This window comes from Apis mellifera, linkage group LG2, assembly GCF_003254395.2.
Source record: "Apis mellifera strain DH4 linkage group LG2, Amel_HAv3.1, whole genome shotgun sequence".
Classification (NCBI taxonomy): Eukaryota; Metazoa; Arthropoda; class Insecta; order Hymenoptera; family Apidae; genus Apis; species Apis mellifera.
Genome location: NC_037639.1, coordinates 5,900,738 through 5,916,339, shown reverse-complemented (window position 1 = coordinate 5,916,339; position 15,602 = coordinate 5,900,738). Strand labels below are relative to the sequence as shown.

General features: G+C 36.7%; 2 protein-coding genes across 13 annotated transcripts in view; one reads left to right on the top strand and one right to left on the bottom strand.

Moving 5' to 3' along the window:
- LOC410893 (transcription factor AP-2-epsilon) overlaps positions 1–15,602 on the bottom strand; it is a 224,257-nt gene that overhangs the window by 39,777 nt on the left and 168,878 nt on the right. For 8 of the 10 annotated variants that reach the window (XM_026439200.1, XM_026439201.1, XM_026439204.1 and 5 more), the window contains one exon: positions 5,489–5,866. In XM_026439200.1, coding sequence (XP_026294985.1) covers positions 5,489–5,866 — 378 coding nt within the window. Of the gene's footprint in view, positions 1–5,488; positions 5,867–11,938; positions 13,103–15,602 lie in introns of those variants that run through there. The other 2 variants (XM_026439199.1, XM_026439198.1) reach the window with 2 other exon arrangements.
- The window catches only part of LOC408710 (KH domain-containing, RNA-binding, signal transduction-associated protein 2), a 103,991-nt gene that overhangs the window by 48,235 nt on the left and 40,154 nt on the right, over positions 1–15,602 (top strand). The window lies entirely within an intron of this gene.

Below are 15,602 nucleotides of genomic sequence, written 5' to 3'. Positions count from 1 at the left end.
CATTCGAACCTGCTTGCTAAATATCTAAATTCGAAATATATCCTGTATTCATATATCCGAATACAATGAGCGCGCAATGCAAAATTGCAAAATCACATCAATTCTCAATTATCAATTTTTCACTCGTCTTTTATCTAAAAAGATCTCCACCATAACATGAAACACTCTCTCCCCCGAAACGATCGCAGTAAAACGTTGTTCATCCGTCTGCCTCGTGTTTCTCTTAACCATTTCATACTAGAAACTACCGTATCATTGTTGTTCGGGCATGATGTAACATTAGTCATCGGCAGCTGGAACACCGCTTATTAATCGTTTTATCTCGCGAGATCAGTGATTACCGATTACACGGCCGATCCAACCTTACCTTGGCGAGTTACACACACACGCTCGCGCCTCTGTAAAAATTTTTCATTGTGCCCGGAAGTCGTGGTGGTTTCTCGCGTAAACGAAACAAAAAAAGAAGGAAAAAGAGGGCGAGTTAAGACTGGAGGAAAGAGGGTGAAGGGATACGTTTACCCCTTTTACGTATCTCCAACACTGTCTTAAGGATTGCAACGCTTGGCATATTTCCGTCAAAGTAAACGTCTCTGGCATCCTCCCCGAGGGAATGCCAAAGGTCAGCCGAAAATTTAATAAGTAAATTACTCGAGGGAGGAACAATGCTTCGAGAGGGTGGTCCATTTTCAAGATATCGAGTTGTATTGGGATTTAGTTAAAGGAGACGAGAAAAGTATTTTATTTTATTCTACGTGGATAGTTAGTTATTGGAGGATTCGTAATTCGTATCATTCGTGAAGTTTATCTAAAGAAGTTTATTTAAGAGAGATATACATATGATCTTATCATCAGAGTGATATTATATATTTCCTATCATTTATGATATTCGTAAAAAATAATAAAATGTAACATGTTTGATGAAAGAAATTTAAGAAAAAAAGAAATAAATAAATAAAGGGTTACGTGCAAATATTTCTTTTAACTTAAAAGAGAAATTTTTACCGATTTTCTCATTTATTATTTTCCATTCAAATAATAAGAAGAAGTCACGTTCGGATAAACGAATTCAATTAACGCAAGACCATATAATTGTACATTAAATAAAGATTTCATTCCAATAAATAGAATTCTATTCTACCGTTACGTGTTATAGTGATCCAAGGATACACGAGAAATATGATTTAGAAGAACCTTCACCAAACTTTCACTTTTTTTATGCGCGATAGAATGTAGAACAGTTTCTAATTTTTCTTTCGCCTAGAATATTAATTCCCTTCGGATTATAGCAATTAAGATTAAAAAGCCAGAGCTTTTTTTTCGTTTATCATTATAGATCGCGCGTAATTACATGCTTTCAAACTTTGCCCAACTAGTTTCGAACAACGTGTCCCCTTGAAACTGTCGAAGCGCAATCTCGCATCGTTGTCGTTCTCGATGTTGGGGATATTTGGAAGCGAAAACTCTAAGGGTGACAAGAGTCGACGCATAGTGCTCAAGTTTCAAGTTTAACTATCATCAACTATGCAAGACGCCATTACTGCGTACAGTTTGAGACTTTGTGCCCCGTCTACAACTATCTTCCTCTATGATAGTCTCCGATAATTCTACGAATATTTTGCTAAATTTTCAAAAAAAAAAAAATAGACACTAGACTATTTCCGAAATAGAAAATTTTTAAGGATAATTTTTCGAATCTGAAAATTATATCGACTAGGTTCGGCTTATAATATTTTTCACTTATTGAAAAATAATTTTCCCTCGATAACGAGGAAATTATTCGTATAAAATACGAAGATAAATTACGGAATAGCGAACGGTATCTAAAAGTATTCGAACGATTTGCTCGATATTTCGCGGGGCAAGAGATTGCATCGGTGTAAGATTTCATTGAGATCGGCCACCCTCTTTTGAAGAATGTGCTTTAGGCAGGCCAAGATACGGTACGAGGGGTTGTAGCGAAATAATCGATATCTCAATCTCGCATAATGGGTAAATATTTTAAAGCCGAATTTCTGATAGAACATTCTACCTCTATCCAATATAAATATAATAATCCTATATAAAACAAATTACAATCATCGAAACACCTCTCTCTCCATTTAATTGTTTCGAATGAATGACTCGTTGTCGATCCATCATCGATGATTATTTTTTTCCCCCCGATGTAAACTCCCCTCCTCGTGTTTTACTCGTTTTACAACGAGGCGTGAAATAAACAATAATCGATGGAGAATTTCTGCAACACGAGCTTGCATATGGTGGAGACAGATGCGTTAAACCGAGCCCGCTCTTCTCTTTTTCTGGCCAGTTTCGAGCTGTGCGAAACTAAACGTTATTCTTCGGCTGAGTGTCGAATTTCGTTGAACATGGTCCTTTTTTTTTCTTTCTTTCTTTCTTTTTTTTTTGCGCGCGCGCGCGCGAATGTCACACGACACCCATGGAAACCGCCCAAAACATAATCCACAACGCGTCCCACCCCTTGTAATTAGGGTGATACTTTCATAAAAGGTATTGGGATAAGGTGTACCGCAAATACTATTACCGTGAACGTTATTAGAGGTCTGAAGTTACCCCTAAACAGGCGGTTGGATCTTGGTGTTGCGTTACTTTTATAGAGGCTGGTTGAAGAACACGATGGGGGATTTGTTTGGGATGTATAAATTTTTAAATTACACACTTACTCTCCGAACGATTAAATTATTAACGATTGAATCGGCAAACTGATGATGCTAACGAAAGGGATTATAGTAAATAACTGAATGAGTTTAAAGGAAGAAAGTTCTACATTTGTAGAATTGAATGAGAAAACTTCCCTTCTCTTATAATATTTCAGAGAGAGAGATAACTACTTTGTATAAATTGGAAAGAAACGAAATACCAATTTCTAAACTCGTCGCAAATTCGACCTCGGCAAGACCTACACGTCCCTCTATCTTCTTCCAACAACTCTTTCGCTCAAACAGACCCATCACTTCCTCCTTTAAGCCACTCCTAATCCCCGTGAACTACCGTTGACCGGCCAATACTTATCCAAACACAATCTCCACGGGGATAAATTCTCCACGCCACAAAATACATTGGAAATAGACCGTCCACTCTACTACACCAGGCCACGCTCTCTCGTACTTACGATTCCCGCTAGAGCAAACAAATTCTCTCTCTTCGCACCTCTTCAAACAAAAAGCCCGGTGCAGGTACACTTAACCCGTACTCGTGATCCGCATGATTCCGATCCGTGTTCACCTTAAATACCGAGAGGAGGAAATCCTATCTCCTGTAAGAACTGCCAAGAACTGTCAAGAACAAGGGAACCATTAACCTTTAATTCAGAAAAATCGATTCGGGAATCGGGAAACGAAATCCGTCCTATCCGTATCCTCCTTCTTCCTGTACACTCCCCCCTCTTCCCTCGAGGGAGGTCTCGATCCTCTCGGTCGAGAGGCTCGCTCGTCTCTTTCGAGTCGAGTTAATACATGAGCACACCACTCCACCCATTACACCGGGCACGCAGAAACCGTGGCGAATGCAAATGTCGCGCAAATGTCTGTCTCGTCGGACCCATCCTCGTCGCATCCTTTCTATCTCTCTCTCTCTCTCTTTCTGCGGGATCAACGATCGCAATCACCGATGTCACGGGCCGACTTATTGGCCGTCTAATAGATCGATAGGCCGCCCATTATTATTACCCGCCTCCCCCCTGATCCAGCCAGCGGCTCGTCCTACAAATAACACGCCTCGCGCCTTTTCTAATGAGCCGGCCGGATGTGCGCGTGACCGGATCTTCGATTTCGACGCGGCGGCAATCTCGAGGATCTCGAGGGCCTATCGATAAGAGAATTTCTTCGACAAGAAGGGGGTATGACGAGATTAAGGAACGCGTGATCTCGTTTTTCGGATAATTAGGGAGGGGTTATTGGATTATTGGTTAGGGTTGAATGTATTTTGATAAAGATTGCGTGTATATAAGGGGGTTTTGTAGGAGGTTTAATAAGGTTGTGAAATTGGATCAGGATTGAGGAAGATTGGGTTCTTGGTAAGTAAGTTTTGATATTGCGTCAAATCGATCAAATCGTGTTCCTTCGATTTTGAAATATTCGTTCTATTTCTCGTTATCGTGTATATATAATTCTATTTATAATTTATAATTTTTTCGCGTCGCAATTTTTTTAAATAGGTTGAGAATTACGAAGTAGAGTTACTCTTGATGGGCATGTTTTTGAATTTTTATTGTCGAAGTAGAGTAAAATATTTAAAAAAAAAAAAAAAAAAAAGAAACAACGTCGTATATATAATTTACCATAACGTTACTTAGTATTCATTATGTATAAATTGCGAAATCGAAGAAAATTTTAATTAACCGAAGTTAATTTATGACTCTAACATGGAATAATAAATGTTATAGTCAATTAGATAGAATATTGAAAAGGTAATGCGCGTAACAGTCGTTTAATAAAATGTGAACCTCTGACTCTGATTATATCAATTTTCTATGATGACATCAATCTGTGATTTTTTTCTTTTTTTTTTTTTAAGTGTAAAAAAAAAAAAAGATATAATAATTATCATAAGCAAATAGCATTTGTAAATGACTATTTACCGCAAAATCATAATGGATGAAATTACGAAAAGCGATAAAAATCATCGCATAATACGTTAATGATCTATTAATAACACATTATCACTTTTTATTCTAAAGGAAATTCATATTTTATTAATATTTTATTATTATTTTATATTTCATTAAACAGTGATTCCTTTACAATATATTTAAGTGAGAAATTTCAATTTGAATTTCAGCCAGACAAAGTGAGACATTGCTTTTTTTTTGTACTGTTTTCGTATCTTTCATCCCTTAAAGAAAGATAAAAATAATAATAATATATTGCAAGTTATTTAACATCAAAGATATTGAATTTCATGTACTGGAAAACCATAATACTCTATTATTTATGTATTTTTACAATGAATTTAAAATAAGACGCAAATAAAAGTATTTCTTTAATTATATTAACATTCGAATCATTCATCACAAGTTCATATATTGCAAATAAGAAATTGAAAATTTCATTTCTGAATCTTGATCCCCATTTTCTCAAGTTACAAGTTACTTTTATTCCTTTCATTTCGATGTATTAATTAATTGTTAAATAACTTTAAACTTCTTTAAAGCAGAAGATATATATATATAATAAGATTTATAATTATATATCAATGAAGAACAGAACCACATTATAATTTCACGTTAAATATTAACAAAACAATTTAAAACTAGCACAGAAACTAAAAAACCCCAACTTTTTTCAAATATCACGTTGAAGCTCACTTTGATTGGCATAAAATACCTTACTCTTAAAAAAAAAAAAAAAGAAATTCGAAAACGATGATAAAAATATTCAAAAGTCTCTCCCAGTCCCGCGAGAGCAGAGACTGCTCGGCAACAGGAAGGGGGTTAAAACGTAACCAATAACTCATCGAGTCAATTACTCACCACATGGATACCCTCCGCGTCCCTCCTAAGATCGCCGCTCCTTTGGCCAGCCGTGACAGCGGCGCTCAAGTGATTATAGTGATGTTGATGCAACGTGTTGAGCGTCTGCGTGTACGGATCGCCGACGAGGTAATCGAGATGTTGCGGCTGGCCGAGGCCCGGATGTTGAGGACTCGCCGGCGCGTGGTGGTGCGAGGGGAACGGGGGTGGAAAGTAAGGTGGTTGAAAGTCGGAGGCGGTGGGCAACGACGCGCCACCGTGATGGGGCATCCCGCTTCCGTTCCCATTGCCTCTGTGACCGTGGTGATGGGCGCCTGAATAAGGCGACGAGTTTCCACCGCCCAGCGAGGAAATGCCCCCGTGACCAGTTAAACGGTCCTGTTCCAAAAGAAAAATTTCTCCGTTAATCAAAGCTCTGCCAAGTTCCCAAGTAGTTCAATCAAAATTAATTCATTTCTCCTCCGTTCTTTAGGGGAAGAATTATTGTCGAAAAAGGTGAGATGAAATATTAATCACGAGGGAAAATTATATAAAAATATTTTTACAGGTAGAATATCAAATTTTTTTTTGATCGTGGGAAAGGAATCTTTTCGAAGTTTGAAATCTGGGTTATAAGTTTTTACAGTGGGAAATGATCAAAATATTTGAATATTTTTAAAAAGGTAAAAGGTATCTTTATTTTTGAGATTGTATGTTGCTTGAAGTTTTTTTTTTCACACAAAGCATTCGAAAAGTCTTTGTACTCAAAAGTAATTGAATTCTTTGTAGCTTGGAAAAAGTTTCTTTTCCCTCGAAAGTTTCAAGCTATCCTTACTTTCATCCGTCCGTGTGTATCAACAGCGTACAATGAGAAAGATTTAAAAAAAAAAAAAAAAGGAAAAAAAAGGAAGAAGAAGAAGAAAAAGAAATGGGAACCAAAAAGGAAAGTTCATGCATTATACTTATTTTATATACAGCGACTAATGGTAAGACATTATTACATTGTTTTATACATTCAACATTACGACTCGCATAATTTCCCAATGATTCCAACTCAAACTACAGTTATTTCTTATGCTACTTTCCTACTTTGTTTAAAAATCTATCGATCGAATTTTGATTTATACATAGTTACACACGGCGTTAAGAAAAGAAACGTGTAAAAAGTAAAAAAGTAATAACCATAATAAACTTGAGCAGGGAAACGCACTCGCCGACGCATGTCCGTACTCGTTGTCGAGCGCAACTTTCGCCGCTATTAAAAAATTGCTGCCCATAATTACGGTGACTAATGTATGCCGGTTTCAAGGGAGAGAGAAAAAAGAAAAGAAAAGAAGAAAAAAATCGTGTCAGCTTCGTTGCAAGTCTGCCATTACAATAAAGTATACAGGATAGTGGCGTTTAATCGCGAAAGGTGGTGAACAGGGAGAGTAAATACCATGCAAATTTTTTAATGCAACGAGTAACGCAAATAGCTGAAGGGTAGAGCGTAGATCCATAGATCTTTGCCGTGAAAATCGAATATTAAAGTCGAAAGTCGGGGGACAGGACGATCCCCGAAGCTCTCGATAACCCGATAAAATGTTATTATTAGAAATGATAAGCGACCGGGAGGAAACTCGCTACTGGATCACGGCCCGTTACCCCTTTCAAGTCGTTCATAAATCCATCGTAATTTTCCTCATTTTCTCTTGCAATCTTCGATGGTTTATCGTACGTCGAGCGATAACTGATGAGACGGATGAGAAGATTTATTATTCGAAATTCTCTCTTCGCGAACGACGGCAAGTGGAATGGAAAGTGATAGGTTTTTTAAAATGTAACGGGAGGGGGGAAAGAGATCGATTTAAAAAAAGAAAGGAAAAAAGAAAGGTAATTTCGTAATTGTTCGAACGTGTTTTCTCGACATTTTTCATTCGTCGGAAATTGCAGCTTAATTGATTTATCTTTGTCTTGATCGCGCGAATTCTGCTGGTCTAATGATTATTACGATCTTGTTTTCTCGATTATTTGAATTTTTTTCAAATTTTTTGATAAAATTCCGCGACGATGAATTAAAAATAAAGAAGAAAAATTTATAATTTTCGAGAGATTAATTTATGAATATGCACGTTAATTTGACAGTAGTTGAGTAATTGATATGTCTGATAATTTATTTATTCGCAATTTTTCTTTTATTCCAAAATTTGCATGAAAAATACATCGTGCTATGTTTAAAAGTAATGTATTCTTATTAACTTTCAGTTTCAAAGAAGTTTTTTGATTGAAAAATGATCCATTTAACGGAATAAATTTCAGGTTTCATGAAATTAGTTTTCATTGCATGTTTTAATATTACTTTTTCTTTCTTGTTTGTTTCCTCTCAATGGTATACTTCTACCGAAATTAATACGATGAGAAGGATAACTTTAAAAAGAGAAGGGAAATAGAAAGATACAAGCTTCCGTTTCTTTGTAAAAATAGGATAAAATTATAATGCTCGAGCATTGTTACATAGAAAGTTTTCTACAATTACTTCAAATCCCCATTAAATTTAAGATTTTTATGATCAAATAATTATCGTTTGCGTTCGATTATTAATTTCTAACCACTTTAGCAACAAAATTAAATCAGAACATTGTCTTGCATCGTTCCCGATATTTTCGTTAAAAATCATAATTTTCTAATTTTTATCCATTACGTAGTATCGTTAAAAAAGTTCGATAATATCTTTGCAATAAAATTCTATCAGTTCGGCACTATATCGGAATTCTTACGAACTATCGATTGATAGTGATATAATTAGAGATTGCAAGATAATCAGAAATAAATCGCCGTGATTAAAACACGTTTCACATTTAAAAATATTGATAATTGATAAATATGTATGTACATAATTAAAAGAAAAAATTCGAATCAAATGAGAAATAATTTCAAAAATTGTAGTATAACTATTCTTTTTAAAATATTACGAAATATATAAATCTAAAATTTATCAAAAATTCTTAATTTATTTAGAATAAATAAAAAATACTCTTTGAATAAAAATTATCTATTCTCCTTAACTTATCAATGAAAATTATTTTCATTGATATCTCAAAATGGAATCTTTGGAATAAAATTCTGGAATTCGAAACATAAAAACACATGATAACACCGTGAAGTGGACGAGATTGATTTCCAAGCTTCTCGAAATTTTTCGCGCGATGAAAACGGGACTTAATCTGGTCCACGCGATCTCTCGATGGAACGATTACGCGGTATTACTCAGGTAGATAGTATCGGCCAATGATTTATCTGAATATCGGCGGAAAGGTTTTGTATCGACACTATACCTGTGCAAGCCATTAGGTTTCTGTTCCCGTGATACGATCTCGAACATCTTTATAAGCCGCGAAAGGGCCAAGCGTGTACCTTTCCCTCCTCCCTTCCTCCCTCCCCATTCATGCTCTATGCTCACGAATGTCACTCGCTGCTTCCAATTAGGCAAAGCAATTTATTGGTCAAGCTTCAAGATGAATCGGACGATTTTTAGTGATATAATGATCATTCCATTTTCTTTATTATATCCTCGCTTATGAACGAAGTTACTTTACCGTTTGTTTTCAAATTCTCTCGAATTTTCAATAATTAATTATCCAAGTCTCGTCCAGTAAGTTTTATTACTTCTTTATGTTAATTTTACGTTTTCAGTCATAAGTTGCAACTTCTGTTTCATTAATTCTCTCAATTCTAATTCTTGGCGAGAAAAAAGAATTCTTTTATTAAAATCATTTAACCAATTCATCCTTTAAACGATGCATAACCACCCCGCCAATTTCAACTTTAATCGCGCTTCAGTTTTTTAATAAAAAGAAAAATTTATCACATTCTAAATTACGTATTCATTGCTTTCACCAATACTTAAATCAATTTAAAATAAATTTGAACCGCGAGCAAAAACTTTTTTTCTCGTCAATTTCGTTCAGAACCTTCTTCAGAAGGGCTTGGGGGCCAGTTGGAGGTCAAACGACGAGCATCAACCCGTGGCAGGGTGTAAAATCGCGACGCAACAGGAGGAAGAATTCGATTATGGTGAAGGCAGTCCATAACGGAGTTTAACGACGGTAGGCCGAAAATTGGGCGGAAAGGCCCGTTATAGAAGGGAACTCTCGCTTGGTCAAACACACGCTTGCTCCTAATCTACCGATAGATAAACGTTCTCAAACATAGACAAAAATTCTCAACTTTGTCGCTTTCCAAAACGAAATTGATGTTATTTCGAAATGGAAAAATTTCGATGGGACGGAATATTCCCCGTACGAAATATTTTGTCCCCGTTTAACGAGCTTCGTCATTACGGGCCAATGGTAGAGTACCGTTTCTTCCTCGATGCCAAGGGGAGCCCATTAAGGCGTATTTCAATTTGCAGTAATGTTTGTTGCTCGACCCATTATTATTATAGGTCCGACTTTCACGTGTCGAAAATGGACACGCGCCTCCAATTTCTCGTGAACGTTGAACGCCGCGGTATGGAATTTATTTTTTCTTAAATTTGAATAATATCTTCTCTGATTAAAATTGTTAATGTTCTTCTTAACGAATAATTCGTTAAATTCGATCGTTAATCGTCGAACAATTGGATTATCTCGAAAATGAAACACGTTGTTAACGAATCAATTACTCGAATACGTTGTATCCTAAGTAATCTTCTTTTCTTTTCTTTTTTTTTTCTTCTTCTTTTTCCTTCGTATTGTTTGTATTCTCCGATCAGACATAAAATCAGAAACTAATTGAATTCACGCGCAGAATTATCCCTTTCCTCTTTTTACGATCCACTGTTTAAACATTATTACAAAAACCATTTAGAGAAACACACGAAGGCCGTAATTTGATAATGAATTGAATTTATTACTACGGTATATACATATATATATATATATATATATATATATATATATATATATATATATATACAAATTAGAACGAACAAAGAGGCGAATATTTACACGTCAGACCAAACAGCGGTTTCTCACTGGAAGAGCGGAAAAGAGCGGTAATTAGAGAGGGTAGAACGACGATGCTAATAAGCTTAAAGAAAATATTATCGCAATAATACGGCGATAATATTTCATTAATTCATTATCCGAGTAATTATGCAAGATCCAACTTACACTTAATAATTAATTCGAATTCCGCTTCGAATCGAAATGTCCTTCGCGAAATCGTTAAAAAAAAAAATCATTCCATCTATTTCTATGAATCGTTGCAAAAGATCGATCGACGTGAAAGTAATTTAACTAATCCGCGAGAAGAAATAAAAAGAAAAAGAGGAGACGAGAGAGAGAGAGAAAAAGAAAGAGAGAGAAAGAGATCGTTTAATAACGAGCTCGATCAAAACGATCTGACACGATATACACGCATAAAATTTCGGGTGGAGAGCAAGCTGCAAATGGCCGATTCATTTCACAAGACGCATAGCCGAACTTTCCAGCTGAGATCGCTATTGATAACGCCGGGAGAAATCGTCCTTCTTGCCACATATGACAAGTAGACAATTAATAACCAATAAGCCGGCCCTCGTGTCGAAATCGACAGATCGTAGATTACGAATAAATAGCTAGGAAAGAAATTAACAGTGTCGGGAATGTAAACGAGAATTCTGAACGTATATTCCGTTCGATTTATCGTCGTTAACTAGCTGTAACGGTGTATATACGTAACTTTTTAGTTATATTTTTTTTATGTACCTCGTGTGCGTGCCGTGCAATGATAATATCGATATGTCCATATTCCTTTTTTCAGTTTTTTCCATTACTTTTGTATTTCTATTTCCTTCGCATCGAGTTGTAAACTAAACTTCTCGTAAGAAGAAATTAACTAGTAATAGTTAAAGTGTTTAATTTTCAGGAGAGATAAGAAGAGTTTTGATAGAATTATTAAATCTGTGATAAGTGAAGTTACACGAGGAAATATTTAATTGGAGAAAAGTTTAATCGAAAACTTTGTTTTCAAAAAATTTATTCTGAAAGATATATATATATATTCGAGATTCTGTATCTTCTTTTCCAAATCACGTTTACTATGTTAACTATAATTATCTTAAATATATATATTTTTTAAATATTACTACTTTTTATAACAACGTAGTTTCTTGGAAATTCGAATCGATGAGTTATATATCTTTGACACATCGATCGACACATGATCATTGCACGAGTAATGCTTCTAAGAAACATAGTTCTTTCCAAAATTGGACATAATTTCCACCACTTCACGAGTAAATAAATGATTGATTAGCAAATCTTATTTTTTGAACATTCAAATTTCAATTATTATCATCGATAATTCTACCCAATCTTTAATTATTAATTCAACATATAACTATATATTTTAATCAAATAATTCACCTTCTCAAAATTTATATATACATTATACGAAAGTGTCGTGTTTCAACTCTCAAGAATGCGAGTGAAAATTATACAATAATATATGATCAATGGAAACACACACCTCGACCTCGATCACCGTGGTCATGTCAACGTGTGGCGCGTAACAGAGCGCCAGCTTGTCCGCTGTCGGCGCTTCCGTCCGCGGCGGAAACATCCCTAAGATCTCCAGTTTGCCAGATTCCGCAGTTTGTTAGATCCGCAACAGTGGGTTCGCGACTTTTAACCACTTTTCGAGCACTGATTTCACATCACAGAAACACGATCCGTTTTCATTCCACTTGTCAATTTTTTCCCCTCTCTCTTTCTCTCCCCCTTCAACACTTTGCACACTTTTTTTCGTTCAAATCACTGGTTTGTCCAACCTCGAGCCAAAGTTTCTTAGCCTTCTCATCGACGGTGTTTTATTATTATACGTGGAATGGAAATTAAATAATAATTATCTGTAGCACCAAAGACGATCTTGCTCCCCTCATAACGATCGTTTCAAAGTTTCAGACGAATAAAAATGTACATGACGGGCGCGTAATCTAATCACATAGTTGCGTTAACAGACGAAGCGAGAGAAAAAGTTTTTGAACATGTTGCCAATATGTCGAGTTTCAGAATTGAAGACACCCGCGAATTTATCGAACATCGTTCGCGTGAAACCCATCAATCTCCAACGACTCGTTGCCCGTCGCAACGAGGGAGCAAACGCGCGCAAACTCGAATAACATACTCTCCTCTCGAGGATTGCATCAAGGATTGCATTCGACCGTTCCAACCACCTCGTACGATATAATTATTAATATATTCAGAGAAAAGGAAAGAGAAAGAGAGAAAGAAACAGAAAGAAAGAGAATAGAAATTTCGTGCGACAATTCCGAGGAGAGGCGAGACTTCGAAGAATCGTGGAACCGAAACGAAGTGTTCGCAAGTATTTTCGAAGGAGAGGATGAAAAGGTTGGCCGATGCTTGAGAGGAGAACAGCTGATCGGTTGATCGAGCGTCGTGTTGCGGCCGACCGACTGAACGACAGGGACGACGGCGATCCGTACGAAAGTATAGCTAACAGCTCGTGTGCCCAGCCACGACGACGAGAGAACGAAATGGGAGGTGGTACGGTGTGCTCTTACCGACAGTTACTACTACTACAACTACTACTGCTGCTGCTGCCGCTACTACTACTACTACCACTACTAATACCACTACTACTGCCTACTACTGCCACACCACCACCGGCATCCACCACCACCGGCGGCACCACCACCAGCGACACGGGCGTCGTCGTCGCCGCCGCCAGCTGCACCACCACCACCATCACCACCACCATCACCGCCTTTAAGAATTCTGCCCTACCAGGCCGCGGCCCGTAGCGGCGAGCGGACAGGGGAACGAGAGTGGAGGAGAGGCACGCGTACAGACGACGACCGAAATTTCGCCCGAGGATACGCGCCACCACGTGCAACTACTCCTAGAGCTGCCCCACCAGACGATCGAGAGCGGCCAAGATTCACGAGGGGGACGTCCTACGATCGAGCGAATAGGAGAGATACGGCCACTCTCTACTTCCCCGATCGACACACGCGCCACTCTCAGACCGAACTTTAGGGGGTGCAAGTCGTTTTATTTTTTTTTTTTTCGTTTGCACGCGATTCTTTTTTCCTTTCGATTCTTCGATCGATTCAGATGCGAAACAGATCTGTTTTATGCTCGTGTCTAGGATATATTAAGAAGTAACTCGTGAGATTTTGATTCTGGTTTAAGGGAGATTGTTTCAATAATCGTTCGTAATTGTTCGTATTTTAAGGTACGATGGTTTTATGGTAATGAAATGTACACTTTTTTTTCTATCAAGTATCCAAATACATTGAGAATCATACGAATTAATCGAGCAAAGGAAGTTTAAAAAAAGACGCTAAAATTTCGCTTCAATTATCGAGCGTCGTGTATTATAATTTCAAACAAAATTCCTCAACTTCTCTGTACAATTCTATTATATCGCGCGAAATTCCAAGGACAAGCTTCCTCGAGAAGTGCAGACTACACTGTAATTGCGCATAATGAGTATAATCCTCGACTCGCCCTTATCACCCACATCGGCCGTATCTGGTGATATATTAATAACATTTATCGTTAGATCGTGACACTCGATAACGGCCGGCTTCGTTATCGTATTCGGCCACCGCTCAACGGGAGACGAAAAATCACGTATTAATTAAAAAATCGTGGCTCCGTTTTCCAACTTTGCTTTTCTATCACCGTTTCATTCATTTGCCGCAACTTTTATTTCGCGCAAGGTGAAAACGAGCAAGTGCGTTGTGGGTCGTCGACACGCGTATATATATATAATTTATGCCGCGTGTAAATTTCTGTCGCGTAATTACGCCACACACGGATCGCCATTCACGATCGGTGACGAAAGGGACGCGGTTGTCGTCGCGAAAAAGAAGCGACTCGATTCGAACAGAGAGAGAGAGAGAGAGAGAGAGAGAGCACGGTTTCGAGGGAGAGGACAAGGGCTTAATCACGCTTTCGATCGATGTAAATCTTAATTAAATATCTGAGAGAGGCGACGGATCGGTCATTAACCGATGCTGCTGTTTCTTCGCTCTGTTTCTTCGCCCGGCGATTTAAATTTGTCGCGTGATGGAATCTTTGGTTGAAATTGATTTCATTATGGATTTTTTTTTTTTTGGTATTTCAATATCGTTTCGAGTTTTGTTTTATTTTTTATTTTTTTTTTTTTTGGTTTAATAATTTGCATGCTAATTTACATTCTTGTTACAATTCAAATTTTTGCGCGATGAAATTTTCTCTTCTCAGCGAGAAGCGAATTGCATGATTTTGCATTGCGGATTAGAAAAGGTTTTTTTTTTTTGTGTATGTTTTTTGGAATGATCGAGAATTTGAAAATTTTTTTTTTTCTAGTTTTCTGTGTAAACTAAATAATTTCTTTTCGTTAAATTTCGTAAGACGGTGAATCTCGGTTTGGGAAATTTTACTTTCACTAAAATACGTATACGATGATTAGAAAAGAAGATTTATCGTGAAGAGCAAAGTTTGACGTGCATTTACTTAATAATTAAATGGACACTTGAAACGAAGCTAAGATTAATCAATCGCTCGATAACTAATCATCTCATTGATTTAGCGTTCATCGAATTTATCATAGTTTAGCGAGCAAGAATCGTGTCGAGTGATTATCACCTTTCTCACGTCGAGTATCATTAATCAAGAAGCTCTCGAAACACGATTTTCGTGCTGGCGGAGCGAGAGAATACTTAAAAAGTGAGCGTATCTCACTTTGTGGATCTTGAAGATTCTATTCGAAAGTTGAATTATTGAATTATTTATTTTTGGTTAATGAGAAACGGTCTTCCGATAGGTAGTAGATGGATCGCTTTGTTTGTTTTCGAAAATTATAAATTGCTGAAGTTTTATTGCGAAAGTTTTGATAAACCATCGAGTAAAGATTTGTGAGACTCGCATAAAATGATAGCACGATTGATATGTTTTCGATATTTCGTATAATCAAAAAAAGAAAGGATATATATTTTACATACATACATATATGCATGTCCTTTAAGAACTTATTTGCATATAATTATATTAATCACAATCTTTATATACTTTTACAATAATATCAAATAAGTAAGTATATTATACCGCCATTATCATTATCTCGTCTCATGTTATGATTATTAAAATTTGTTACTGAAATAGGATAAAGAAGAAACAAATTT